Source organism: Canis aureus, chromosome 23 (genome assembly GCF_053574225.1).
Source record: "Canis aureus isolate CA01 chromosome 23, VMU_Caureus_v.1.0, whole genome shotgun sequence".
NCBI lineage: Eukaryota > Metazoa > Chordata > Mammalia > Carnivora > Canidae > Canis > Canis aureus.
Window position 1 is genome coordinate 40,846,812 of NC_135633.1, and position 27,767 is coordinate 40,874,578.

The 27,767-nt window shown below is 36.6% G+C and overlaps 1 protein-coding gene across 6 annotated transcripts in view; it reads right to left on the reverse strand.

Moving 5' to 3' along the window:
• Positions 1–14,668: 14,668 nt before the first annotated feature.
• NOX4 (NADPH oxidase 4) overlaps positions 14,669–27,767 on the reverse strand; it is a 188,063-nt gene continuing 174,964 nt past the window's right edge. For all 6 annotated transcript variants that reach the window (XM_077867383.1, XM_077867381.1, XM_077867379.1 and 3 more), the window contains one exon: positions 14,669–22,478. In XM_077867383.1, coding sequence (XP_077723509.1) covers positions 22,358–22,478 — 121 coding nt within the window. In that variant the 3' untranslated portion in view covers positions 14,669–22,357. The remainder of the gene's footprint in view (positions 22,479–27,767) is intronic.

The window sequence follows — 27,767 nt, forward strand, 5'->3', positions numbered from 1 at the left end:
AACTTGATGCATAACCAGAAAAAAAAAAGATTTAAAATAAATTAACAATGGCATCTGAGGACTGGATTCAATTTAGCTGGAAATTGGAACCAGTAAAACTGAGAAGAAAAAGTAGGGAAAGACATTTGGATAATGGTCTAGAGAAGATTCTGAAGAAGCAGTAGCCGTGAATATGGTTTGCCCTTAGTCTAAACTCAACACACACAACAGTTACTTGGCTAGGTTTGATGTGGAGGCAAAATTTTAGTTCAGGAGATATTTTTTAATCACTTTTACAAAGCACCTTGAATAGAAATCCATCCCAGGAGTTTTCACCGTTCCTGACAGTGATCTGTAGAAAGTCATTCTTTTCCTTATCACAAGACAATTCCCTCCTTTATCACTGCATTTCAACATAGAATATTGTGTTCTCTAGAGGCTCAAAGTATTTGCTTGTATAGCAGCAACATCTGTAATAAGACCACCACCACATTGATTCTCAACAATTTTTCTCAATAAGGTATCCAAATTATATGATATATGAAGATACCTGGCATTTTAATTAAAACCAGCATTATATTCCATGGCATTGTTTTAGAGTGGGGCTTTTATAAATTGACTCATTTTTGGCTCTGCTCTTTTTCCACTGCTACATTACAAGTCACATTTTGTTACAGAGAAAGAAATAAGCAGCTGCCACTCTTTTTGTTCCTCCTGTGTTTTATTTTAAAATCAAGTATTTTTAGTAACCAACCTTTCCAACAAGTCAAATATATAATTCTCCATCTGTAGAAATAAATATGTGATGGGTACCAGTCATTTTAACCAGTGTTTCTAGCAGGCTGACAATGGCATTGATTGTGGATGTTTTTAAATAGGCTTTTCCTTGTTTATATGGACTTTGATTTGCAGGAGAGCTTTTCTTTGTCATCATTAAAAGGGCCTCATTGGGGCCTCCTATTGTTAGCCAGTGCTATTTTGGAGAGCATGTTGGTTGGTAGAACAAAGTTCCACTCTCCTGAAAGCTGCTGAAATGTAAGTAAAAAGAGGTGTTTTGTTTTTTTTAAATTTGTGCTGCTTATTATCTTCAAAAGTGCTTGCTAGTTTGTACAATATCATGAATATAAAATTGCCCATGGCAACTACTAGAGGTTTTAAGGGCTTCCAAATCATCCAGCTATTTAAGACCAAAAGGGAATTATTTGAATATTTCTTTAAAATATAAGCCTTATTAAAACTCTAGATAGCCTGTGTTTATCTAATTGTTTCATAAGTTCTTAATAGCAAGGTAAGAAATTATTCTTATAACTTCACGTTAATGCACCAATTCCTGTGTGCTTTATAATCATGATCATAGTGATTTCTAATTTCTTATTTAAAAATAAATAACAAAGATGTTACAATCCAGTGAGCAGTTCTGATGTCCCAAGAACTGTGCTGAGTACTTCATACTATGCGAACTCATTTACTCCTCATGTCAATATGGGAAGAAGTATTAGTTGTTTTTTTCAGATGAGGAGACGACTGCTTAAACAGGAGACATACTTTGCCTAAGTCTACATGTCAGTTCAGTAGCTTAGGTAATTTAGCTAGGATCTGAATCCAGTTCCTATTCATAACTATATATGTCATTGTTGTTTGTTATTCAATTATGTAGATGTGCTATAACTTGCCAATTACTTGCTATAGGATGTTTAGGTTTTATCTAGTTTTTTTTTAACTAAAAAATTTTAATTCCAGTGTGAATGCACAGCATTACATTGGTTTCAGGTGCACAATATAGTGATTCAACAATTCTATATGTTTTATCTAGTTTTTAAATTATGTTTAATGCCATATGGAATATCTGGGCACATTTGGCATCTAATTTCTCTTAAATTATCTTCCAGGAGTTCAATCTCTGGATCAAAGCATATGAATAATTTTATGGCTTTCCTAATGAATTGCCACAGTGCTTTTGAAAAGGGTTTCATGGATTTAAAAATGCAAAGAGATGGAGTCTAAAAATAGGAGATCAAAAGGAATGAAGAAGAAAATGAAGAGGTGAAGAACTCTAAAGAAGGAATAAGAGTTGTGATCCTCTTTGAACGGACTGAAGACCCTAATTGCCACTTGGAGTATTACTTCTTTTCATAAATCTTTTTAGAATTAGAACACTAATTTAATGGGCATTTTTCTCTCACAAAAATTAGAAGAAAATTCACACTCAATTTTAGAGAGATAAATAGATAGCATGCATGTAAATTGGGCTCTAAGATGTACATCTTGGCTAGGTAGAGAGGTGTGTGTGCCTCAAACTATCAGAACCTTGCAGGGCAAAACAAAAACAAAAAACCAGCAACACTAGAATCTATCCTTGGAAGAATAAGCACAAAGCCTCAAAAGAGTCTCAATCAACAGAGAGTTAGAGTCCGCTATGGGGATAGATAAGATCCCCATAGAACAGGGAGAGGGAAGGCTGGGAAGACTCTGGAAACCAAGCCCTGGGACAAGTTTGAATGCTTTATTTTTAGTGCTTTTCAAGCAAGTACCCTGTCTGGAATTTGGTCAGTCTTCTTTAGTAGACCGTCAGTTTTAAACACTCTTATAGAATAAATGTAAAGCACAGATGTGTTTATATCAGTGTGTGTGTGCGTGTGTGTATACATGCATATACAGAGAGAAAAAGAGAGAAAATACGGAAAGACAAATTTTCTCACCTCTCTTTAATATTGAAGAGAACTCTGTTGTTGATTGTATTCATTTTTATTGCTATTGTAGTAAATTACCACAAGAGATGGCATAAACAATATAAATTTGTTATTTTGTAATTTAGTAGATTAGAAGTCCAATATGGGTCTCACTGAGCTAAAACCAAGGTGGCAGTAAGGCTCTGTTCTTCGTGGAGGCTCTGGACAAGATTTCATGTCCCTCTGTTTTTTAGCTTCTCAAGGCCATTTCCACTACACTCCTCCCTCCATCTTTAAAGCCAGATACATTGTATAACTCTGATCTTTCTTCTGTAGTCATATATCTCATTTCAAAAAGAAACTGATAATTGAGTTTAACTCATCAAATTCACCCATTAGATGAGGTGGTTAGGTAGTCGCAACAAAATCATGGCAAACTGTGGCCCATGGCCAAAATCCTGCCTGCCACCTGTTTTTATAAATGAAATTTTGTTGGAACACAGCCACATCCATTCATTTATACTGCCAATGGCTGTTTTCACACTACAATGATAGAGCTGAGAAGTTCCAATGAAAACCATATTGCCCCCCAAAGCCAGGCCCATTACTGAAAATATTTACTGAAGCATTCTTTCCATGCTCAACTCTTCTATCTGAGCATACTGAGAGTTTCTTTGTTGGGCTTCTCTGAGAAACAGACCAAGGCAGAAGTTTACATTCAGATTTGTTAGGAAGTACTTGCAGGACTCACACTGCTAAGAGAATAACAGAAGCAGGGTATGGCAGTAAGAAAAAATGAAATACAGTGGAAGCCCCACCAGTCCTACAAGGAGTTCTACAGCTAGAACAGATATGAATAATATGTACAGAGAAATTTATATTATTATATGAAAATAATATATATTATTTTCATAGATTTATAATATATAAATTTATTATGAGGAACTATCTTATGCAATAATGGGTAATTATGAAATAAATTATGAAATATATCTGAGCTTCTTAGGGCAAGCAGTTCAGAAGGGAAGACACCCAAGGAAACTGAAATCCCAAGAGCCTGAGCTGAAATGTGACCACAGGTACAAATCTCTTTACTCAGGAAACGCCAAACCCTGTTGAAAGGGCTTCTAACTGATTGAGTCAGGCTCAGAATAATCTCCCTTTTGGCTAACTTAAAACCAGCTGAGTGGGGCCCTTCAATGATACCTACAAATCCCCTTCCTAACAGCACCTCCATTAGTGTTTGACCAAATAACTAAAGATGTGTGTATGCTACAAAATGTTTCTTCCAGCTCTGTGAGAGAATATTCCTTGTGGTTCATTTTAGAAACATAGTAGAAAAGAAATTCTGATACAGGAGTTTAGTATAGCCAAGTTGACACAGCAAAAGCTGTCACACATGGTTAGGAGATCAGATCCTCCTTATTCTGAGCCATTCTTGGGCCGCAGCTTCAAACACACAAGCTAACAGCTTTTGGGTAGTGTGATATGTGACAGACCCATTGGATCCCATGGGCATGTGCTCACTGCCACATCTTCTTTGCTATATGTTAATATACTATGATCCCCACTAGAATCAGTTCTAAAGCTACTTCTCCTACTTTTAGTTCTGATTTACAGGGCACAGACACTAGTGAGCTTCTCAAAAATACTGGTGCCCTTCTCAGAAATCTGCGCGCGCGCGTGTGTGTGTAGAAAGCATCCTTCTTTCTTAAATTTAAATTCATCATTAGTTTCAGACATAGAGATCGGTGATTCATCAATTGTGTACCTGATTTTTAGGTATCAGAATTGATAAGGTTAAAAAATTCAAACTTTGTAGCAACTCAGTTTCCCATGTTATTAAGTCCTAGACTGATCATCTGGTGTTTCCATCCTCTGGTGGCAGGGGATGAAATCCTCTTTATTTAGATCCTGCCAAGGAGGCTCTCTCGCTTTCATGTATCAGCTTAAATTGTAGGTTCACTGGCTTTCACAATCTACCTTCAGATAATTACTCCCAGTCTTTCATTGTTTCATTGTTTCTTTTTCAATGTATCCATAGCACGAAACAAGAGCCATTCGCCTTGAACTTCTCAAATCCCTAAATTATGCTTGAGTGTATTCCATTCAACTATTAGCCTATTCCAGGTGAAGTGTGTAACAACTGCTCACTAAACAAGCTAGGAATTACCCACTCTCCAAGGATAACTGGTGACAGTCTTCATTGCCATTTAACTGGTAGGTTTTCCAACAGCAAGATCCTATTTCAGAACCGGCTTCCCAAGACTGCATCTGACACCAGATGTCTCCATGAGGCTTCTCCAAAGTCTCAGCTGATCCTAGAGCTATTTGAAGCTGGAATAGCCCTTTGGAATGGTCCCACATCAAGACAAAGATCTTTAACTTTTGTTTCTCCACCTTGTCTACTCATTGTGTATGAGCTGTCCCAGGGGAGGAGGTGTAAATTTGAGCAAGAGATTCCCTTCTAGTTTCTGGCAAGGGCTCAGCTGTGCACGATCTGCAGCTAACACTGCCAGGAGCTAGGAAAATGAGTGTCTCAGTCCTGAAGGAGCAATCTGTTCCATACAAAACAGGATCCCTAAGATTCTCTTATCTTCCCATTCTACTTTCTTTGTTAATTTCTTTTCCCAAATTTTCACAATTATTGCTGATTCTAAAGCTTTATCTCTAGCTCAAGTTTCTTTTCAGATTTCCTGATGGATACATCCAACTGCTTATTTTTAAATTTACTTCAATATCCTGCAAGAATTCAAACTTATATTTAAAAATGAACTCTTAATATCTTTTCAAAAATTAGTTCCTCCCCCAAGCTGCCACACATGAATAAATGACACCTAGACCCTAGCCATTGAAGTGCCTTCTAATATGTCATCCCCTTTACCCTCCATCTGTGAGTGGTACTCTTGGTTGTACCTGCAATATACTGTGCATGTGGAAGGTGTCCACTTCATTCTCACCTGCCCTCTGTAGGTAAGCTATTTCAGGTCTGGCCTAAGCCATCATCATCTGTTGCTCAAACTACTGCAATAACCCATTGGCTAGAGTCTACCATCTTCACTTGCCTTTTTCTAATCCCCATAACAACTGAAGTGGCTGTGTTTAAGCGTGCTTCTACCACTTTAGAGGGTTGATATTCCTTCCCGGTTAAATTCCAGGTCCTCTCAACAAAGGTGTCCTTGTTTGGGGCCTGCCTGTCTTCCAGGCCTGTCTCATCCCATTCTGCTTCTTACCTGCAGTGTTCCTGCCATATAGTGGTTTGTTTGCTTTTGTTTGGTTTTCAGCTCATTAAATGTATGATTCTTTCTGCCATTATAGCACCCCAGATATCACTTCCCTCTTCCCCAAATTCCTACTCATATTTTAGATCTCAAATGCCCCTTTCACAAAATAGATATTTTTTCATAACTTCTCGTCACTTATTTTTCTTTCATAGCATTTACCATGGCTTTTCATTACATTACAATTTGTGTACATATATAGCTTAGTGTATTTTCTTCCATTAAAGCAATAGCTCAACGAAGACAAGGCTGGCACTGATTGCCAGACATAGTCTCAGTGCCTGGCCTCTAGTAAGCATGTGATGGATATTACACAGAAGAATGAAAATGAAATCTACAAAAGTTAGATCTCAGCAAACAGAAAACCAAAAACAGAATAAACACAGTGTGTACATAGAAAACCACAGCAGCCCCCACCTCAAAATTTAAAGGACTTCCAAACACTTAGGGATGCTGATAGTTCTGCAAAAGGTCAAGCTTGTATTAAATGAGGTAATACTCCTAATAAAAGAAAATGGAGGGGCACCTGGGTGGTTCAGTGGTTGAGCATCTGCCTTTGGCTCAGGGCGTGATCCCGGATGTCCAGGGATCTAGTCAGAACCGCATTGGGCTCCTCATAGGGAGCCTGCTTCTCTCTCTGCCTATGTCTCTGCCTCTTTCTGTGTCTCTCATGAATAAATAAAATCTGAAAGAAAGAAAGGAAGAAAGAAAGAAAGAAAGAAAGAAAATAGAGAAGCTGGTGAAAAGTGTGAAAGTGTGACCCTAAGAAGAGAAAAGTGCTCATGGAAAGATCCGCAGCAGGAATTGAAAGCACAATGAAATGATAAATCTGCTAATGGCTCTAGAAGACAATGTTCTTAGATGCAGATGGTGAACATTCCCATTAGAGCTTCCATAGCATGATAAATCATGATGAAAAGACCATTAATGATAGACAATACTGGAATAATTTATAAAAATAATTTAGTTCAGACCAATTCTTTGTAGAAAGCAATCGATAAAATCATGGGCTAGAATTAGGCATACTCGGGCTTGGATTTGTGGACATACCAAAGTGAATAGAATTGCTGCCCTTATGATGTTTGCAGCCCAGGAAGAAATGTAAGAGATATTTACATGCACAAATTATAAATCATATCTGGCTTGGGGTCATTAGAGAAGAATTACAGAAGTTGAAAAACTTAATGGACTTAACATTTACAGGAGACTTTATCATATGTCATGTCAAATGCATATTATGCATTTAATCTCATTCCATTGTCACTAAAATTCTGTGAGTTTAGTATTATCCTCATTTGAAAGAAAAGCTAAAATACTACTAAAGGACTAAGTAGCATGCCTAAAGTCACACTGCTAATGTGAAGCTGAGATTCAAACTTACATCTAATTCCAAAGTTCATGGATTTTTGAATATATGTCACATGTATGTGATCTTATGTTGTGTGTGTTTGTGTATACATCTGTTGGTAACATCAAGAAAAGTTCAAGGAAGTAACGGCATTTAAGTTAATCCTGATGGTTATTCAGATGACTGGTATATCTTGCATCAAGGTTTGAATGCAAGACAGAAAAAAGTATGCAAGGATTTTCAGTTTGTTTCCTTTGATAATAATGTAGCTTTTCTAGCAAAGCAAAAGAAAACCTTGCTCTCCTGCATCTCAGATGACTAGAGGTCACTGGGGTGGTTATTCTCTGAAACTTTTCGCTGAGATGCATCCTTAGCTGATGCCAACAAGAGTTTTGACTGTAGCCATTGATATTAAATAGAAAAGAAGACCAAGAGCTGTGGATATTGAATATTTTTTTGTGAAAAATGTTCTCAAGTATACATGGAAATATCATTTCTATTATGTGAGTAGTCTATAATGCTACTCTATATTTTGGCCGATGAATTAATGAACTGGTATTGAAGTTGTATCTACTAGAATGGTGGCCAAGGGAAGAGAAAAGGACAGATGCAAGGAACTTCAAAAAGAAAAGAATTAAGAGGACTTGATTTCATAAGCAACTGAGAGGAGAAACCAAAATTAATATTCAAATTTTGAAGTCTATCTTTCCCCTAACTAGTCAAATAATGAATGTGTGGGTGCTAAAAAAAACTTTGATAATATAAATGATTAACTAATTCCTTTCGTTTTTTTTTAATAACATTTTTCTGTTTCCTGAGGACTATTTTAAGATTCTTTCTATGCTTAGAAGTACCTCTAACAATACCCAATATTTCCTATTTGTATGCTCCTTAGTCATAACAACAGCATGAGAACTAGATTTAATTTAGCACGGTACTGAGAACCTACTGAGAATCAGATATTTTGTGAGGAACCAGAATATAAAGATGATTAAGGTCCTAAGGCTGTGCACTTCATTAAAGAAATGAACAATTAATGGTGTCAGGCAAGCAAATAATTATGAAATTGTAATGGAAATATCACCTCAGAGCAGTATCTTAAAACACATTTTCATAAATAAGATCATTATACAGAATAAGTAACTAATTATCCATAATCTACTACCAGATTTCTTCAGGCTGGCCTAATTTCTTCCATAATACTCATAACAGTTACCTTTTATCTGTTATGTTAGACATAATCCTAAGCACTATTACTATATAATTGCTACTTTTCATATAAACCCTGAAGTGGATATATTATCTTAATTTTAATAAAGTAGAAACCCAAGGAACAGAGACCTGCCCAAAAGTTGCAAAACTGGACTTTGGATTCATACTTGTCTGCTCTACCCTACTGCTTCCAAACTCCCATACTTATCTTTCTCTATTTAATAAAATTATTATTGTTATTAACAGCACTGAGCACTTATTCTGTGTAAATACTTTGTATCTATTCTATTCATTCATAATTCTTACTCTATAGGTAAAAAAACTAACGCTGAGGTGAGTTAATGAAAAAAAATTGCCCAAACTAACAGAACTAGCATTAGGCAGGATTTTAACTTAAACACTATGGCTCTAAAATTCAGGGAGTCTGTCCCAAAAGGAATTTTAACCATTGTGTTATATTGTCAGTTCTGGAATTCTGTATGTCCAGAAAGACACCAAACTGTAAGGTTAACTGAAACAAGTCATCAGCCTCCATCTTGACAAAGTGTAACACTAAAAAATATGATATCTGATAAGCAATCAAATTAGTATCACCGTGTCATATGTTGACCATATATATAAATGCTCTCTCGGGTGGAGTGATTTTCTGTATGAAATAAACCAAAGAATGGTGGGAAAACTGGTCTCTGGTACTTTTTAAAGGTGTAATAAAAATGGCTGATGTAGGCAAGTTTGTTTTTCCTGGAAATATAAGCTGTTCTGTAAGTTATGGTTGGAATTATGAGATTTGATAAAAAGAGAGGTTGGAGAGTGCAGGTCAGAGAAAAAAGAGAAAAAGGCATATCTTAGAACAGTTAATCCTCACAGCAGAGCTCACTAAGGAAAATGGGAACAGACAGGTTGGAGAAGAGGATGGGTAGAAAATGGAAACAGACGAGGAGTATCAGCATAGTGGATAGTATATTAATAATATTTAACAAAAGTGGTCAAAGGATGTTTGAATCCTGCTCTGCCAATCATTTCTGTTTTGTGTCAGGTACTCTTACGTTGTGTGTGTCAGATATTGTATACGAGATAAACAATATGCAAAGAAGAGAAGAAGTGGTGTAGGCAACGGCCAGTGTCTAACCCCAATATGGAGCTCTCTGGCAAAGCTAGGCTGATGCCTAGGACGTGATAGAAGCAATAGTTCCAAATGGTGCCCTCACCTGTTAGTAAAGGATGACTCCAGATCCAGGGCATTCACTGCCATTAGTCTGTCGGTGAGAGAAAAGACGCGCAACAAAGAGCACAGCGACTCTCAGACAGGCTGCTTTAAGGGTCAGCATGGAACAGAAGAAAGTGGAGAAGTGAGCTGAGAGGATGGGATAGGGTCCCGAGTCCACCTGCCTCACGGCCCACAGAGGACTAGTGAAAGACAAGGTACTGAGAGGCGCACAGGTTGTGCCAGGGTGCCCAGCATGACACAGGTGGACTCGACGGACTTGGGGTGTAGTTGTACTCACAGTTAAGGTCTATTACAAAAAAGGACACAAAGAAAAATCAGTAAACGGAAAAAAAAAAGTCCAGAGGAAATGACGCACAAGCTTCCAAGAGTTCCTCCTCATGGAGTCATACAGCCTGCACAGAATCCCTCCAGTAACAAGTTGCGTTGACCTTTGTCAAGTGTTGTCTACAAGGGAAGCTCATTAGAGACTCAAAATTTTCACTGGGGATTGATCGCACAGGCACCCTGTGCCTACCATCCATCAAAATCCCTGACTCCCAGAAGAAAAGCAGGTGTTCATTATAAACCTTATTGCTTACACAACAGTTTAGTCATATTGAGCTACTCTTATCAGTCAGTGTGATGGGAACACTCCCGAAATTGAAGTTCCCAGATGCCAGCAAATGGCCAACCTTGCGAGCGGGCCCTTCTAAGAAGCATAGCAGTCACAGGTCTGGATGTTAATTTTTTTCTGAACCCAAGTATGCACAATGTTTTACACACAATAACCACACTTACTAATAAATGTGAGCCAATCGAAATTCCATAATCTGTCCAATCAAATTAATATCTCCTGATTTTCGAGGTGGAAGAAGGAAAAGGATTAAAAGAGAAACAGAACAAGATGGAGAAGTATTTTTCTCACCTATAGAAAAGATACTCCAAGTTAGCTCAAAATCAGTAATAAGTGGGAAGAATAAAGATGAAAGCTATGAAAAGGCAAAGAATCTTCCTTCCCAGTTGCCATATCCAGGAGAAATAGACACAAATCATTAACCTTAATAACCTTGTTATTCATGGATTCCTAATGTGCCAGTCACCTACTTGCTAAATTTTTCTGGAACCCCCAAATCCCTACTTGCTGTATTTTCCTGGTCATTTGCACACCTACACAGAACAATGAAAAATTTGTCACTTGAGGCTCATGTTCCCAGTTGATATAAAATGTGCCATCTCTCTGCCTCCTTGCTTCAGCTCCTGTACTGCTGTCCTTTCCTTGGTTCATTTAGTGCCACATTTTTTTGCATGCTTCTGCTTTCTGTTGGTGATTTTGCTTCTTACAATGGCCCTCAAATGTAATGAAGTCCTGTCCAGTGTTCCTAAGTGCAAGATGGCTATGATGTGCCTTACTAGGAAAACATACTAGGTTAGACAAGCTTCATTTAAGCATAAATTACAAGTGCTGTTGGCCATGTGTCCAATGTTGATGAATCAACAATATGCATTAAACAAGAAACACACATAAGGTTATGTATTGATTCGTTGATAAAAGTATTGTGATCAGAGGCTCACAGAACCTAAAATGGGAGCAATGGTTTAGTATTCACTAATTTGGTGTGTGCCGTGGCATCTTCACAAAACAAAACTACCGAAAGAAACAAGACTCAACTGTAACTAGAGCATCACTTTACAGAGAAATAAACCCTACCTATCAGGTTACCATAATGTCACCTAGTTCTATAATATACCGTGTGTGAATGGCAGCGACAGTGACCATGGGCGCAGAGAGGGAGTGACTACTCTGAGCCCTGAGACAAAAGAAACTCAGAACCACGGACAGTAGGTTAATTCAGGAGTTGAATAGAAAACAGAAGCAGAGCCTAGGTTAACCCAAAGACATAAACAAATAGGCTGTAGGACTGGGTGGGGTGGGGCAGTTCTAAGATCTCTAGCTGGGTTTGGAAACAACAGGAAAAAAAAAATTAAAAGGACATGCTTGAGAGTTCCTGGTAAAGGTTCCAGGTCAAAGCTGGTTTCAAGGGGGGCACCAGGGTGGCTCAGTGGTTGAGCGTCTGCCTTCCGCTTAGGTCCTGATCCCAGGGTCCTGGGACTGAGTCCCACATTGGGCTCCCTGCATGGAATCTCTTCTCTCTCTCTGTGTCCCTGCTTCTCTCTGTGTCTCTCATGAATAAATAAAATCTAAAAAAAAAAAAAAAAAAAGGGCAGCTCCGGTGGCTCGGCAGTTTAGCGCCTGCCTTCGGCCCAGGGCGTGATCCTGGAGTCCTGGGATCGAGTCCCGCGTCGGGCTCCCTGCATGGGGCCTGCTTCTCCCTCTGCCTGTGCCTCTGCCTCTCTCTCTCTCTCTCTCTGTGTCTTTCATGATTAAATAAATAAAATCTTTAAAAAAAAAAAAAGCTGGTTTCAAGGAAACAGGTAAAGACTGGAGTCTATATTAGGCAATGGAAAAGAGAAGCTGGGTCATGGAACAGTTTCAGATCACGGCTGTGGCTCCCAGGGCTGTCTGCCCACTGATGGACTTTGGAGCACCCTTCCTGTTACTGACAGGTAGATGTTAAAGGGTAGAGGCCAACAGCTCCAAAAGGCAAGCTTCACAGAGCCCACACAGTTGTAACACGTTACTAGACATATTGTTTCCATCTGCTTTGAAAGACCAAATGTTCCCCCCAGCCACCCCCACCACCCAAGCATGCCATCCAGGATTTAAAAATAAATAATTAACTACTTCTCACCACCACCATAAAAGAAACCTCAGGCAAACAGACAGCTATTACAAAAACTTGAAGTCTGAATTTGTTTAGTAATCAAAACCTCCCACCAAAGTCTTTTGTCAGAACAAACTGGAAATTTAATTTCAGAACTCACCTTGTCAAAATGCATGCAAGGTGACTTTGAAATCTGACAATTAACAGTCACTCTAAGTCAAAGGAGTATTTTTTATTATTTATTATTTATTTATTTTTTTTGCACACTACCTTGGGTCTCTATCTGAAATGCAAAACCAAGTTTTAGATGTTTGCTTACATCTAAATGTAAGCAAGTTGATGACACATTTATCAGCAAGATGAAAACAGGGCGTCTGTAACACAAGCCCCTTAAAAAGATTTCTTATAGATTTCATTGCCTAATAAAAAGTCTGATGAGGAACTTTTACTGTCACACATTTTCATATTTTTTGAGCTCTGGCAAACACATTCCTGACAGCAGGCTAATCAATATGAATAAAGGGAGGAACTTCTAATCTTCAGGATTGAGATTGACATCAAAGTCTCCTTCATTTGCATACCCCCAAAACATTTTTTCTCCCAATTATCTTTTGTGGTTTTTTCTCACTGGTTGCTGCTGCTGAGTAATTTTACAACACTAATGCTATTAAAGCATGCACTCATGACCCCATTGTGACACAAAGCAAATAATGCACATAGGGAATGCAAGCACGTAACTGCTAATCTTGCCTTTAAATGCATTTGAACTTGACCTATTGAAATGCCCATGACAGAATGCATGACAACCTGGTAAAATACAGGAGGCAAGACACGATCCTAGGAAAGAAGATTCTTTGAAAATGAATCACTTGAAGGACTGCAATGTGGTAGGAATTGAGAATAATGCAGTATCACATAGTGAAGTAACCTGCTTAAACTCTACAAACAAGGCACCACCTATAAAAGCTCTAAGATTAGAGCACGGTAGCATCTGAATTGACTCAGGAATAACTTTTAGATTAGAGAAAACAACAATAATAATACAAAGAACATATATTTATAAACATGGATAGTGTAACATGTTTTACTCTGAAGCAAATACCTTTTCACTGTGCTGATGCAAAAGGGCTTTCCAATTTTGTATACCTTGTGAGGCATATCTAAGGACCTAAACGTGACCACAATCGTCTATACTGAAGCATTTTCACTCATCCTGTCCACTATCAAATTACAGGTTCATAGCCATCACAGAAACACAACATGGAATGAATCTTATTCTGCATTATTCTGATGGGGGAAATCACACAATGAAAACTAGCTTTCAGATGGTGCTGGAACACAGGTTTGTCTCTAAGAGCTTATGGCAAATGGCACATATCCCACCTATGTAAATGTCAGATGTGAGTTATTCTCTTAGTGTTCTTTATTTTGTGTAATTCACAGATTTCTAAAGAGGGAGATGGTGATATGTTGGAGAAAATACCCCCTTATCCACAGGGGATATATTTCAAGTTCCTCAGTGGATGCCTGAGATAGTACTATAGTACTACAGACAGTACTGAACCCTAGGTATACTGCATTTTTTCCGTATATATACATATCTATGGTAATGTATATTTTATAAATTAGGCACAGTAAGAGATTAAAAACAATAATTGATAATAAAATAGAACAATTATAACGATATACCATAACAACAATGTGGTCTTTCTCTCTCTCTCAAAATATCTTTTTTTTTAAAGATTTTATTTATTCATGAGAGACAGAGAGAGAGAGAGAGAGAGAGAGATTGAGAGAGAGGCAGAGACACAGGCAGGGGGAGGAGCAGGCTCCATGCAGAAAGCCTGACATGGGACTCAATTCTGGGACCCCAGGATCAGGCCCTGGGCTGAAGGTGGCGCTAAACCGCTGAGCCACCTGGGTGGCCCTCTCTCAAAATATCTTATTGTACTGTACTCATGTTCACATGAGGAAAAGAAGTAAGGGGAATAATGCAGGCATCTTGACTTAGCGTCACACCGCTACTATGTATTGACCTCCTGATACTTCAGGAGGAGGATCATCTGCTTCCAGAGCACAGTTGACTGCGTGGAACTGAAGCTAAAACCACAGAAAGCAAAACCACAGATAAAGGGGAACACTGCAAACAAAGTTCTTTGAGGAGTGACTATATGGTTGTAAATATTTAAAGCAAACGCAATGGTTGGGTAAAACTGAAATCCTCAGTGATAAAGTATAAAAGTTCAACATTTAGACTTCATGATGAACATACTATATTTTATTAATTTTCTATGCAGAAAAAAATATATGATTTTGACATCTTTAAATTGTATAAATATTTCAATGTTTTAACAGGCACGATTAGGAGATGTACATAAGAATAATAGCAAAATAAAAAACACCAACCCCCAAGTAAAACCAAAATCCCAAACCCAGCATATTAAATTTAGATATTAGCATTCTATATTTCCCAATTATACATCAGACAAAATGAAAGTTACAAAAGTTGAGAAGTTTGGAATTAGACCACTTTTAATGCTTCAAAGGAACATTTCTTAAATATTGCTTGTTTAATATCTTCACAAGTAAGACTAGTGTGATCATTGGTTCTTTCATTAGGATGAAAAGAACACTAATCTGTTCTAAAAATCCTGGAGAAAATAACACTAACCTGTTGTAAAAATCCTGGAGAAAATTCTTATTACTGCCAAAGATACACAACTCGTTTATTTTTTTAAAAAATTTTAAGATTTTATTTATTTATTCATGAGAGACACAGAGAGAGGCAGATACAGGCAGAGAGAGAAGCAGGCTCCATGTGGGGAGCCTGATGTGGGACTCGATCCCAGGATCCCAGGACCACACCCTGAACTAAAGGCAGATGCTCAACCGCTGAGCCACCCAGGTATCCCCACAATTAGTTTATAATGAGAGGGATTTTAAGTATATTTGTCCAATCTTTCTTTGTTTAGCTTTTGAACACTGTGCCATGTTCTAAAACAATAAAGGTTTTCTACAAACATACCATGTCTTTACAATAATAAAATTACATTAAAAAATAACTCTCTATATATTTTTTCCAAATTTTTGCCAAGTACTGACTCCGGGTTAGTGCTTCCTCTCTAGCAAGGTATAAACTCACACCTCCATTTAGCCAGACAAGAATCAAATGCCACACTTGGATTGCTGAGCATCTCTATTTTGATAGAACTATGCTTCTTCCTCCAATTGCATACCTGCCACCACTGAATGCTTATTATGAAAGCTAGAAAGTGTCATTACACATTATTGCAGAATGTCATTTTCATTCAGGCAATTTACTTTCTCTCTCTCCTCTCTCTCTCTCTCTCTCTCTCTCTCTCACACACACACACACACACACACAATTTAAATACAAATTTCTACAAAATAACACAGCTTTGATGATGATACATAGTGTGAAGTATCTTTGGTAACAGTTTTTAAAAGATTAATTTTATTCCATCTAGGAATTAAATAGCTACAGTGAAGTGCTGTTTTTCTCTCTATAGAATTATTTCTAGTTTTAAGATATAGGCCTTGGTTTTAATTCAGTAGGATGTCTCATAAATACCTGCTTTTTCCTCCATCAAACCTTAAGAAAATAGGATAACTTATATCACCGTCTGGCAATTCCTAGCTTGACTGTCATAGATCAATACAACCATCTCTAGCCACATTGGGCCTGATCAAAATTAGTGAAGAGGAATCCAGAAGGCAGCTATATTGAATATAACAGGCAGATGTTTATGGGAATCTCAGAAAAACAAAGATAGATAGTGATGCTTATTTGCTTGTGGGTATTTCTCTACTTGCCCAGAAAACATAATTAAATTCTAAACCTTTCAGGTACAATGGACTGTGACTCATAAAAGCCTATGCTTATACTTCCTCAGAGCAGTGTTTGGTTTTTGCTATGTTATCAAAAAACTTACTAAGGATGATTTACCCAGGGAATTTCTCTTACCTCAGCAAGTTTTCCCCTCTTCTTCCCCACATGCTTGCTCCACTACATCCCAATAAAAGGCATGCAAGCAGAGGTAGAAATTACACACATTTTTATGTTCATAGCCTTACACTCTTCAGGGGCAAAGGCTACACATCTTTGGATTTCTAACCTAGGGCCTGTCTACTCTACACACTAAAGGTAGCTGGACAAAATGATGACCCTGGCACTCTCAGGGTAAACAGAACTTCAATCAATCATTACTTTTGAAAGCAATTTCTACTTTTCCCAACTCTGAACATGAATCAAATTTTAATGTGAAGAGAAAAAAATGAAAGAAAGGTCCCTGTCAATGCCATTTGGTAAGCAAATGGCGGCCATCTTTAAAACAAGGACATAATTGCACCTGGTGAGCACCTAGCTATGTGGTTAAAGATGCTAAGCTGACTTGAGAGCTAGAATTTTCCTAAACTAGACAGTCCCTGGGAATCAAGAATAAACTGTGCAGTAAGTACATCAAGTCACAGAATGTGGAGTACAACCCAGGTCACATTCTGACATATATGTGGTAAGGTATTTTACATTCTTTTAAGAGTCGGTTGGAGGGGAACACCTAGAAGATGGAAGTGTTTTCTCCCTAATGTGTTGGTTGCCATGTATTTTTTAGCAGATAAGCAAGGCCCCCATTTTGTACACTGTGTAGATTTCTCACCACTAAAATGAATTATATAATCATCCTAATTGATAACTAGTTTTAAATGAATGTGCAGGTGAACAGATACACTGTTACAATACAAGAGAGAACTTCTGTTGCTCAGTGTCTGCATTTATGAAGAAGGGTTCATTCAATGGGTGGAAGGATAAGAGCGGAGAAATATGACCTTGCAGTGACAGAATTTTAATGTGCAGTGTATGCAGCTGAAAAAATGCATGGCAGACTCCGTTTTTTTTTTTTATTGCAACATATATTAGCACATTTACATAATGCTGGTTCTCATCTAAATGGCGGGGTTGTCTCCAGGTCAACCAGCAGCTCATGAAAGCTCTAATTCTCCTAGAAGCCAGATATAATTCTGATCAAAGGTAACGCTTCTGCTAAAATTCTAATCGCAATGAAAATGTGAAAGGACCCCTAGAAACAAACCAAACATTACATCTTTTTACATTTTCCCAAACCGCAGTAATAGCCAGCTCTGCCACACTTGAACATCTATCAAGTTCTGAAAAGAAAAGCATCATCACGTCCTGATGTGTTCAATAATTTTTCTTTCCTTGACTCCTTTTTTTTTTCCTTCGTAGTTTTGCTCTTCTGAAGCATTTCTTGCCCTTACCAATTAAAATGCTGCTTAACACTGCCGTAAGATTATTGGTGTGTTTTTTTTCTTATTTTACAACGTAAAATAAGAAATCCACTTTTAGATTTTATCAACAGGGACATAAAATTTTTTTTATAAGAGAAACTAAACATTCTGCATATTCACTTCAAAAAAAAATTTCTGGTCTCTGTTCTAAAACAACATTACTTAACTTTTTGCTAATTTTAAGTGACTGGCATGGCCATTTTTCTCTTTCTCTTTTAATGGACCCTTCTTTGCTAAGTATTTGAAGTCTTCTGCTTCTTTGGTTTGGAAAACTTCATCCAGCTAGCTTTCGCAACTTTGTCCTTTGAGAATACCACAGTATGGGATAAAGAAGCTGGGGTAATGGAGTGGAGATTTAGACAGAAGGAGACAGAGAGTTCTCATTGTTCTGCGCTGGTTGAAGTAAATGCTCATTATGCTTGGTTTCATTTATTTCCTGTCTCTCTAGTTAACAAAAAGCTGATTCTTTTCTCCTGAACATAATGGTCATATGAGTAGAGAATAATAATCATCTGTGTTAATATCAACATTTCCCTGGATGGTTAGAAAGCTGGGAAGTTACAACTTCTGTTTATAAATCTAAATTTAAAATTAAATATTAGTTTTTCCTAGAAACCATACTATGACATATTTCTTCAAAGTTCTGGAGAACATAATCCCTTTAGCATGATCGCCATATTTTAAAACTGATTTCTGGAAATAGGTACTAATTGGCAAAATATAGAAGACTTACATTTAGAATCAGAAGATACATAGGGAAGAAGAGTGTGGATTTTCTGCACCTGAATCTGGAGGTAAGACATACTATCTTATTTTCCACCTTGCACTAAATAGAGTTTACAGGGAGACTCAAACTAACAGGACCAGATACATCTTATTAGATATGTATGTCATGGATCCCTGGGTGGCGCAGCGGTTTGGCGCCTGCCTTTGGCCCAGGGCGTGATCCTGGAGACCCGGGATCGAGTCCCACGTCGGGCTCCTGGTGCATGGAGCCTGCTTCTCCCTCTCCCTGTGTCTCTGCCTCTCTCTCTCTCTCTCTGTGTGTGTGTGACTATCATAAATAAATAAAAATTAAAAAAAAAAAAGATATGTATGTCATGAGGAGGGGGAAAGCATCTTTCAGTAGCAGAGGTGAGGAAGGCTGAACCCCAGTTTCAGCTCTGTGACAAACTCAAAGGAAGACTTTTTATCCCCCACCACAATGAGTGCAGTCACTACCTGTCACCACACGTTACTACAATATTACTATGCATTCCCTGTGCCGTACATTTCACCCAGCAGATGATGGAGCAAGATACCATTTCCCTTTACACCTTGGTTTTGTAGACCACAAAATAAAATACTACTCCTAACTTCAGACTTTTATGTTTCTATAACATTACTGGGAATGAAAATATCCTGGACAGCACACAAAAAGGAAATGTTTATCATAAGCAGCACTTAAAAATGTCTCACCAGTTTGTTTAAAAACAACACCACAGATTAGCTGAGCTAACCTTAAGGAAAAATATTTTTTTAAGTTTTTTTTCTCTTTAACATCATAGACATTCTTTAGCACTAACATTATCTGTTGATGACAATGGCCCATTGGCTTCCAGCCAGCCTCTTTAACAATGCCTTCTTTGATTTAAGTCTATTACCTGCTGTGAGTGCTCCAAATAAACGCTGATTTGGGGAGTCATAAGTAACTTGGATATAGAAATTAAATCATTTCAGCCTATGCTTTGTCTATATTGCTTTTATTTTTTGTTTTAAGTGCTTCTATTATCACAATCACCCAGCTGGCATTTTAAATCACTAAATGAAAAAAACAAAAAACAAAAAACTACCATTTCATTTTTAACCTGACTTAAAAAAAAAAAAGTAAGCCCTGAATATACACGTGGTATGTATGTGTGTGTGTGTATGTATGTATATGAATCTGAGTCTTTTATTATTATGGATATGTAAAATCACAGCCTTCCCTTGCATAAAGCAGGACACCTGAAAAGATTAAAAACCCAGGGAATATTCTGTTGGATTCTGTTTGAGGGCATATAAAGAGAATTTCCTTTCCTTTGTCCAGACAGCTAATTTCCTACTATAATCTTACAAAAATAGTTTCTTGCAAAAAAAAAAAAAAAAAAAAAATCACACAAAAAAGTATAGGTAGAAAGACCTGTAGTGATGGATTATTTTGTTTAGAGGTTCTTAAATTGGGGTCCTTGCTTTTGGAGATTATTTGTGGGCTTCCCAAAACTGTAATATTTTGTATCAATGTCATTTATCTTCACTTTTAATCAGGTTCTCAAAAAGATACATTACCCAGAAAAGATTAATAACTACTAATCTAGTCCAAATGAGAAATCTTAATCCCAGAGTGGGGACAACTTGCCACAGTCATACCATTGGCCATCCAGAGCTGCATAATTCAAACCCCTGAGGTTGCTCATGCTAGTGTACATGCAAACAAATTATGTTTCTTCAACTTGGATCATCTTGTGAAAAAACACTGCCTGCTTTATTTGTTGCAAAGGTAAAGTGTGCTTATAGAGATCTCAAAGATATCATTTCAATTTTAATATTTATCACCACTGACATAACTGTTTTAAGACCTGTATGACAAGACGTAGCCCCAGAGGAGAAAAAAAAATCCCTCAAAACAAAACAAAACTCTCTTCTACATGCATGATGAAAATCTAATTTTATTACTACCTGCAGAAGCAAAACTTTTCTATATTTAACACTTCATGTTTGAACATCAACTAGAATTTTAAAGGAACAGGATGTTCATCAAGAATAGCAGACCTACCCATAAGGATGTTTCTTTTTTTGAAAAACCTTCCACCTCTTTTACTGAAATTAGGTGTATTCATACAATCACATACATAAACTATGATCAGTAAAGAGTATTGTACATCAAGCCTGTATTACCTTCTTTTTACTAGTTCTTTCTGTTATATGTTTTTATGATAATTCTTTTTAATTTAGATAGTGTTGCCAAGATGTACTGGTTATCAAATATGCCTTTAGAGCTAAATCTGTAGGAACATTGCACATTTCCCATATCTTTTTCTGACTTGCCTTCCTTCCACAGAAAGAATAAGAAAGAATTCCAAGGGAAGGAAGAAATATCTGTAAGTAATATATTAATAGCTATTCAATGCTAGACGGTTTCCCTGTTTGGTTGTTACTGGTGAATCAGAGAAAAAAATGACAGTAGCATCTATCACGTTCTGTTAAACCACACAAAATTTTAACAAAGGCAAGGTATGTCATTTTGCTTATTTCAGCAATGTGCTATAATTGATAGCAAATGAGAGATGTCTACAAAACAAAATCACTATACTGCAAAAATAACTTAATTCGTAAGTAGGGAAGTAGAGTCATCCCCTGAGCCAAGAATATAATGGCTAATGAGCATAAACTGATAGGATCATGCAGTATAGTCCGAAGAGTGACTTTAAACTCAATAATTTCCCATCAAGACCCAGAATACCAAATGCTGCAACAAATACTATTCTTGATTCTGAACTTAAATTCAAATAATTAATGAAATATTTCCTCTTGTGTAGAAAGCAAAGTATGGGCGGGTTTTTTGGTTGTTACTATTCAGGAATGTGATTGCACTTTCAATGGGCTCCAGTAGAAACCAATGTGTGACAAAAGAAAGACATCTTATGACTCAGTGACCACTGAGAGACACAATGTTCTTCTGTCTCAAAGTGCAAATTAAACAAAGTACCTTAAGGGTCTAAAAATAAGAATCTATGCTGGGGGAAAAAAGTAGATAAAAATAACAGAGGCCAAAATGCTGACAAAGGAAAAAAGTTATTTAGTCTATACATTCCTTTATGATTTACAGTAATGATATTTTCTTCATTACTATCCAACAGTAATAGATTAAGTAAACTGCAGATGAAAAGGATCGATTAAATCATTGTGTCTGATGCATGCAAAGGAGGGCAGATTTCCATAGAGAGAGGAAAAAGGAAGAAAGATAAATATAAAAATACTCTATCAACATCTACAAAAGTTCATTCAGCATGAAGTCCACAGACATCAAATAGAGGTATTAGCATCAGTAGTGAGGAAGAGGAGACACAAAGTACCCGTATTAATAGAGAGTCCTGTGCTATATCTTCAAACATCTACTATATTTGCCTGGAGCTTTTTCTAAATCAAAGCTATTCTGTTTATACTCATGTAGAAAATGTAATCTGAGTTTCAATGCATTTTTAATTTCATTCAATCTTGTATTTGTTCAACCAAAAACAATTTAAAGAGGACCAAGGCTATCAGCCTCACAGTGAGCAAGTGCAGTGCCTCACTAGGGAGTTCTTGAATCGTCCATAAAAATCAACAGTGTGCATCAAATAGTTTTTTCATTTGAGCACTGAAAAGTGAATCATCACAGCAACCACTCTTCAGGGCCTCTTTGGTTTCCAGATTAAACATGTAATGTGACCTGTCATCCTGCCATATCCTCTGCATTTCCATTTTTAAATAATCATAAATAAGAAAACCTTGCTACTCTTTGGCATGACACAGCTACTTGATTCAGCTGAGCTTCAAAGTCTTAGAAATTGCACTCATTCTTGGTTTAGAGTCCTGATTCTTCTCAAAGGCTTTCAGCTGAAAGATTCTTTATTGTATTCAAATCTTGTCCCATATGAGTTGTTTCGGTTACTCAGTTTGTGAAGAGTCTTAGAAATTGAATTGGGTCCACAGCAGAAAACACCAACAGTTTTCCTGGTGAGAGAGAGGGAGAAAATGGAAAATCAGGTGGAAAATTAGACAGAACATAACAAGATGTGTCAGGAGCATGGTTCAGGTATTAACAAAGTTCATTTCTTGCTGCTTTGCATGCTGAATTAATTTCCCAATTATTTCCAAATAGAAGTGATCACCATGAAGTACTTCATGCTTTCCCTGCAAGAATTCAGGATAATTCAAGGAATGTAACTAGGAGCACAGATTTGCTTATCATCAGACAGAAAGTGAGCAGTCTGCCCTTAGCCTTTCCATTACATACAGAAATCAAATCAATTGCAGCAGTGGATAGATGTCCATCCATACTGGATCATGTTAGTCTTCTCTTACTAGATGTTGTTTATGCATTTTTCTAAAGATCCCTTGAATTGGCATGGGCAGTGATGAATAAGAGAAAGAAAAGCTACTACCAATTTGAAAGGATAATTTTAAGTAACTAATTTATACCCATGTTGAAACAAAAGCATATTAATCTGTATGCATTTTCTTTTTTATTTATGCACTGTAAAAACTGCACCAAATGCCAAGCATGTTTTATTGTTTGCTAACATAAAATTTTAGTATATAAATTATACATATCCCTAACAAATAGACTAAATAAATACCAGAAAATGACTAGTATTTCACATCAATCTTCCACCTAAGTTTGTTATTTGCATTGAATTCTTCTAGAATACCAAAATGATTAACAATTCATATCGTATCTTGGATAAAGTATAGTTTATCCTCATTATCTTATCTGAGAATAAGTGGTACAGAAAAAAAATCCAGTAAATCCATTTAAATGGGTACTAAGATTTTATAATAAATACCTAAAAAATGATTTTACTAAAACTTTTCACCTTAAAAAATGAAACAAAGAGGGACACCTCGGTGGCTTAGTGGTTGAGCGGCTGTCTTTGGCTCAGGTTGTGATCCCAGGGTCCTGGGATCAAGTCCCACCTCGGGTTCCCTGCGCAGAGCCTGCTTCTCCTTCTGCCCATGTCTCTGCCTCTTTCTATGTCTCTTATGAATAAATAAATACAATCTTAAAAAAAAAGAAAATGAAACAAAGAACTACAAAAATAGAATTTTCACTTGCAGCCATGATGGAGTAGTGGGGACTAGATTCCTCAGAAAAAGAGAAAAAACCGAGGTGAGTTCAGCAACTGTCTCTGCTTATGGCCTGGAGGCAATCTACAGGATGCAGCACAGAGAAACTCAAGCCAAGATTGAGGGTATCACTGAGTTGAAGAGACAAAGAATGGAATTCATGGAGGACATCAGGCGACAAATTCCAGAATTTGTGGAAGGTAAGAGAGACCCACTGACGGAAGCTTTGGAAATCTGTAGGGCTGTATCCTCAAGTCTTTGGCTGAGTACTGATTTGCTCATGTGTGAGAGGAAACTACATGAATCTGGATAAGGAACTAGCAGGGAGCAGTAAGGCAAACAATTCTGAGTTGACACAAGGTTGTGAATAATTCATATTCCCACAAGCCAGAACGGAAAGATCTATATATCATATGTGGGCAATGGGTAGTGTTCTAGAAAGTTATCACCTTACTTGCAAGAGGGGGGTGGATGTTGGTAAAATTAGCCTTAGAGTGAAGGTGCTCTGGATCTATACTTAAGAAAGATCAAACTGAACCTAAGTCACAAACTGCATGCTAGAAACAAGTCCAACAATATTGAAAAGAGAAGATCAAAATTTGGCATGTAACATCTAACTTCAAAATTTACAGTATTCAATAAGAAATTGCCAAGAATTTTATAAACCATAACTGGGAATGTTATGGGCTGAACTATGTCCCCTCTAAATTCGTTATGTTGAAAATCAAACCCCCAGTACTTCAGAATATTTGGAGAGAAAAGCTTTAATGATGTAATTAAGTTAAAGCTTTAGAGTGGATCCTATTCCAATCTGAATAATATCTTTATGAGAAGAAACTGGATATATGAAGAAACATGAGAGAATGCACATGCTCAAAAAGATCATATGAAGAGACAGCAAGAAAGTAGTCATTTGCAAGCCAAGGAGGAAGGTCTCAGAAGAAATCAACCCTGCTAGCCTCTTGATATTAGACTTCCAGCCTCTTGAGTTTTGAGAAAATAAATTTGTTTAACCCATTATCAAACATTTTCTTGAAACAGTGATGAGAAACATACTTCATTATGTTCAAAAGCAAGCATCAACATGGTGAGAAGAGAAACAGAAGATTTTTTCGAGGCCTAAGTGGAAATTCTAGTGATCAATGCAACCTTTAAAATTATAAGTATACTGATAGGTTAACAGAAAAATAGGCACTGCAGAAGAAAAGAAAAGAAAATTAAACTTAAAGACCTGGCACTACAATCTATCCAAATGGATCACACAGACAACAAAAATCAGGGAAAAAAAAATGAACAGAGGCTAAATCAATTAGTCTATCTAATCAACACTAAATCAACTAGTCAAAGATAGATGCGATTCTAGTCCCAACATGTGAGAAGATAAAGGAAAAGAGAAAAAAACACTTAATAAATAGTTGCCAGTTTTTGCGAAAATCTGATGAAAACAAATACATAGATCCAAGGGTCTAATGAATCCCAAGGAGAATACACACAAAGAAAACCATGTAAGTCAACTTACAATAAAACTGAAAACCAGTGACAAAGAGAAAAACATAAAAACAGCCAGAGGAGGGCAGAAAAAAGACACTTTACAAATAATAAACAGAAGATGAAAGACGGAGTTCTAGTAAAAAACTATGCATGTCAGGAGGCAATGAAGTAACATCTTCAAAGTGCTGAAAGACAAGAGAAAATTCAACTATGCTGTACCAAACAAATTCTACACTAAACAAAAATCACTTTCAAAACTGAGGATGGAATATAAGCTTAGCAAACAAAAGAGGAGAGAATTCATCACCAGCAAGCCAGTACTATAAAGTATATTAAAGGAAATTCTTCAGGAAGGAGAATGAAATCAGATGTAAATTTGAGTTTACCCAGAAAAATGAAGAGTGCAAAAATGGTAAATCTGTGAATAAATATAATCTGTATTTTGTCTAACTTTTAATGTCTTCGAATTATTACTGGTGCCTAAAACAAATGGAATCACAGTGCATCATGAAGTATAGAGCATATGGAAAAGAAAGAACAATAAGAATAATGGCCAAGGAGATGCAGGGGGAATGGAAGTACAGAAAGTGGTATAACATTATTTGGAGTACATGTGATAAGCTAATGATGTACACTCTAAACTGAGAACAATGTTTCTCTGATTTTAGCTTCCTCAGAATTACTTGAGGGACTTCACAGACCATAGACCATCTGGTTCACAGACCATCCCTAGAGCTTCTGATACTAGAAATCTTGGATAGGGCTCAAGAATTTGCTTTTCTAACAAGCTCCTGGTGATGCTTGTCCAAGGAATGCAGTTTGGGAACCAATGCCTTAAAGAAATCACTAAAAGCAAGCAGACAGAGAAGTATGGCTAATATGCCAATAAAAGAGAAAAAAAAAAAGAATCATAAATGTACTCAATCTAAAAGAAGGGAAAGAAAGAAAGAAGAAGAAAGAAAGAAAGAAAGAAAGAAAGAAAGAAAGAAAGAAAGAAAGAAAAAGAAAAAGCAATAGTAAACTGCCAGATTTAAACCCAACCAAAGGAAGCCAAGAATACTCAATGAGAAAAATATAATCTCTTCAATAAATGGTGCTGGGAAAACTGGATATTTTCATGCATAAAATGAAACTGAACACCACTCACAAAAATTCACTTGGGAAGAATTAAAGACCTAAATGTAAGATCTGAAACCATCAAACTCCTAGAAAAGAACATAGGGAAAAAGCTCCTTGACATTAGGCTTGGCATTAATGTAATGGATATGTCACCAAAAGCATAAGCAATAACAGCAGCAATAAACATGTGGGACTCTATCAAATTAAAAAGCTTCTGTACAGCACAAGAAATGATCAACAAAATGAAAAGATAGTCTATGGAATGGGAAAAATATTTGCAAACTATGTATCTGATAAGGGGCTGGATTTTGTGCTAAGTGATAAAATCAGACAAAGATAAATATTGTATACTCTCATCTATATGTAGAATCAGAAAAATCCCCCCAAAAACCCAAACTCATAAAAACAGAGAGCAGACTGATGGTTGCCAGGGCCAGGTGGGAGAGGTGGGAAATGAGTGAAGGTTGAAAAGAATTATAAACTTCTAATTATAAGAAGAGTAAGTTCTGGGAATGTAATGCACAGCATGTTGACTATAGTTAACAATACTGTGTTGTATAAGGTGTAAAGGTGCTAAGAGAGTAGATCTTAAAAGTTCTCTTCACACACACAGACACACACAGAAATTGTAATTATGTGAGGTGATGACTGGGTAGTCCTTTCACAATATATATATTCATATATCAAATCATTACATCGTACATATTAAACTTATGCAATTTTATGTTAGTTGTATCTCAATGAAGCTAGAAAAAAATCCAATATTTTTTGCTCCATGAAATAATAAAATGTAGTATATTTTGTAATGGATAAATATAATAAAGTGCAATGATAATAATATGTAATGAAATAGTTTAAACACAACTAAATCCTCCAACTAAAATACTCCAATATACATGAAACAAAAACTAATAGGACTGTAAAGACAGATAAATCAAGAATTACAGTTGACTATTCCAATGCTCTTCTATCTGTAATTGACAGAACAAAGAGAAAAATCATAAGCGTACTAAAGACCCGAATGCCACTATCAAGCAATTGGAACTAATTGTTATTTATAGTGTGCTCTATTCCCAAACAAAGGAATACAAATTCTTTTCAAGTGCATGTGGAACATTCATGAAGACAGACCATATTCTGGGCAGTAAAACAGTCTCAATAAATTATAAAGGATTGAAATCACAGAGTATATTTTCTCAAAAGAACCCAATTGAACTAGAAATCAAAACCAAAAAGATATCTGTAAAATCCCCACATGTTTGGAAATTAAACAACACACTTCTAAAACAACCAATGGGTCAGAGAAGAAATCACACTGAAGATTAAAAATACTTTGAAGTGTATAAAAATTAAAACAGATCAACATTTGTATAATGTAGCTAAAGTGTTGGGAGGGGAATTTATAGAATTGAACACTTTTATTAGAAAAGAACAAGGGACTGAAATCAATGATACAAGGTTCTATATTAAGAAACTACCAAAATAAAACCCAATTAAACCCAAAGTGAGAAGGAAGAAAATAAAGTAGTGCAAAAATAAATTTTGCTTTATAAAATTTAGATTACT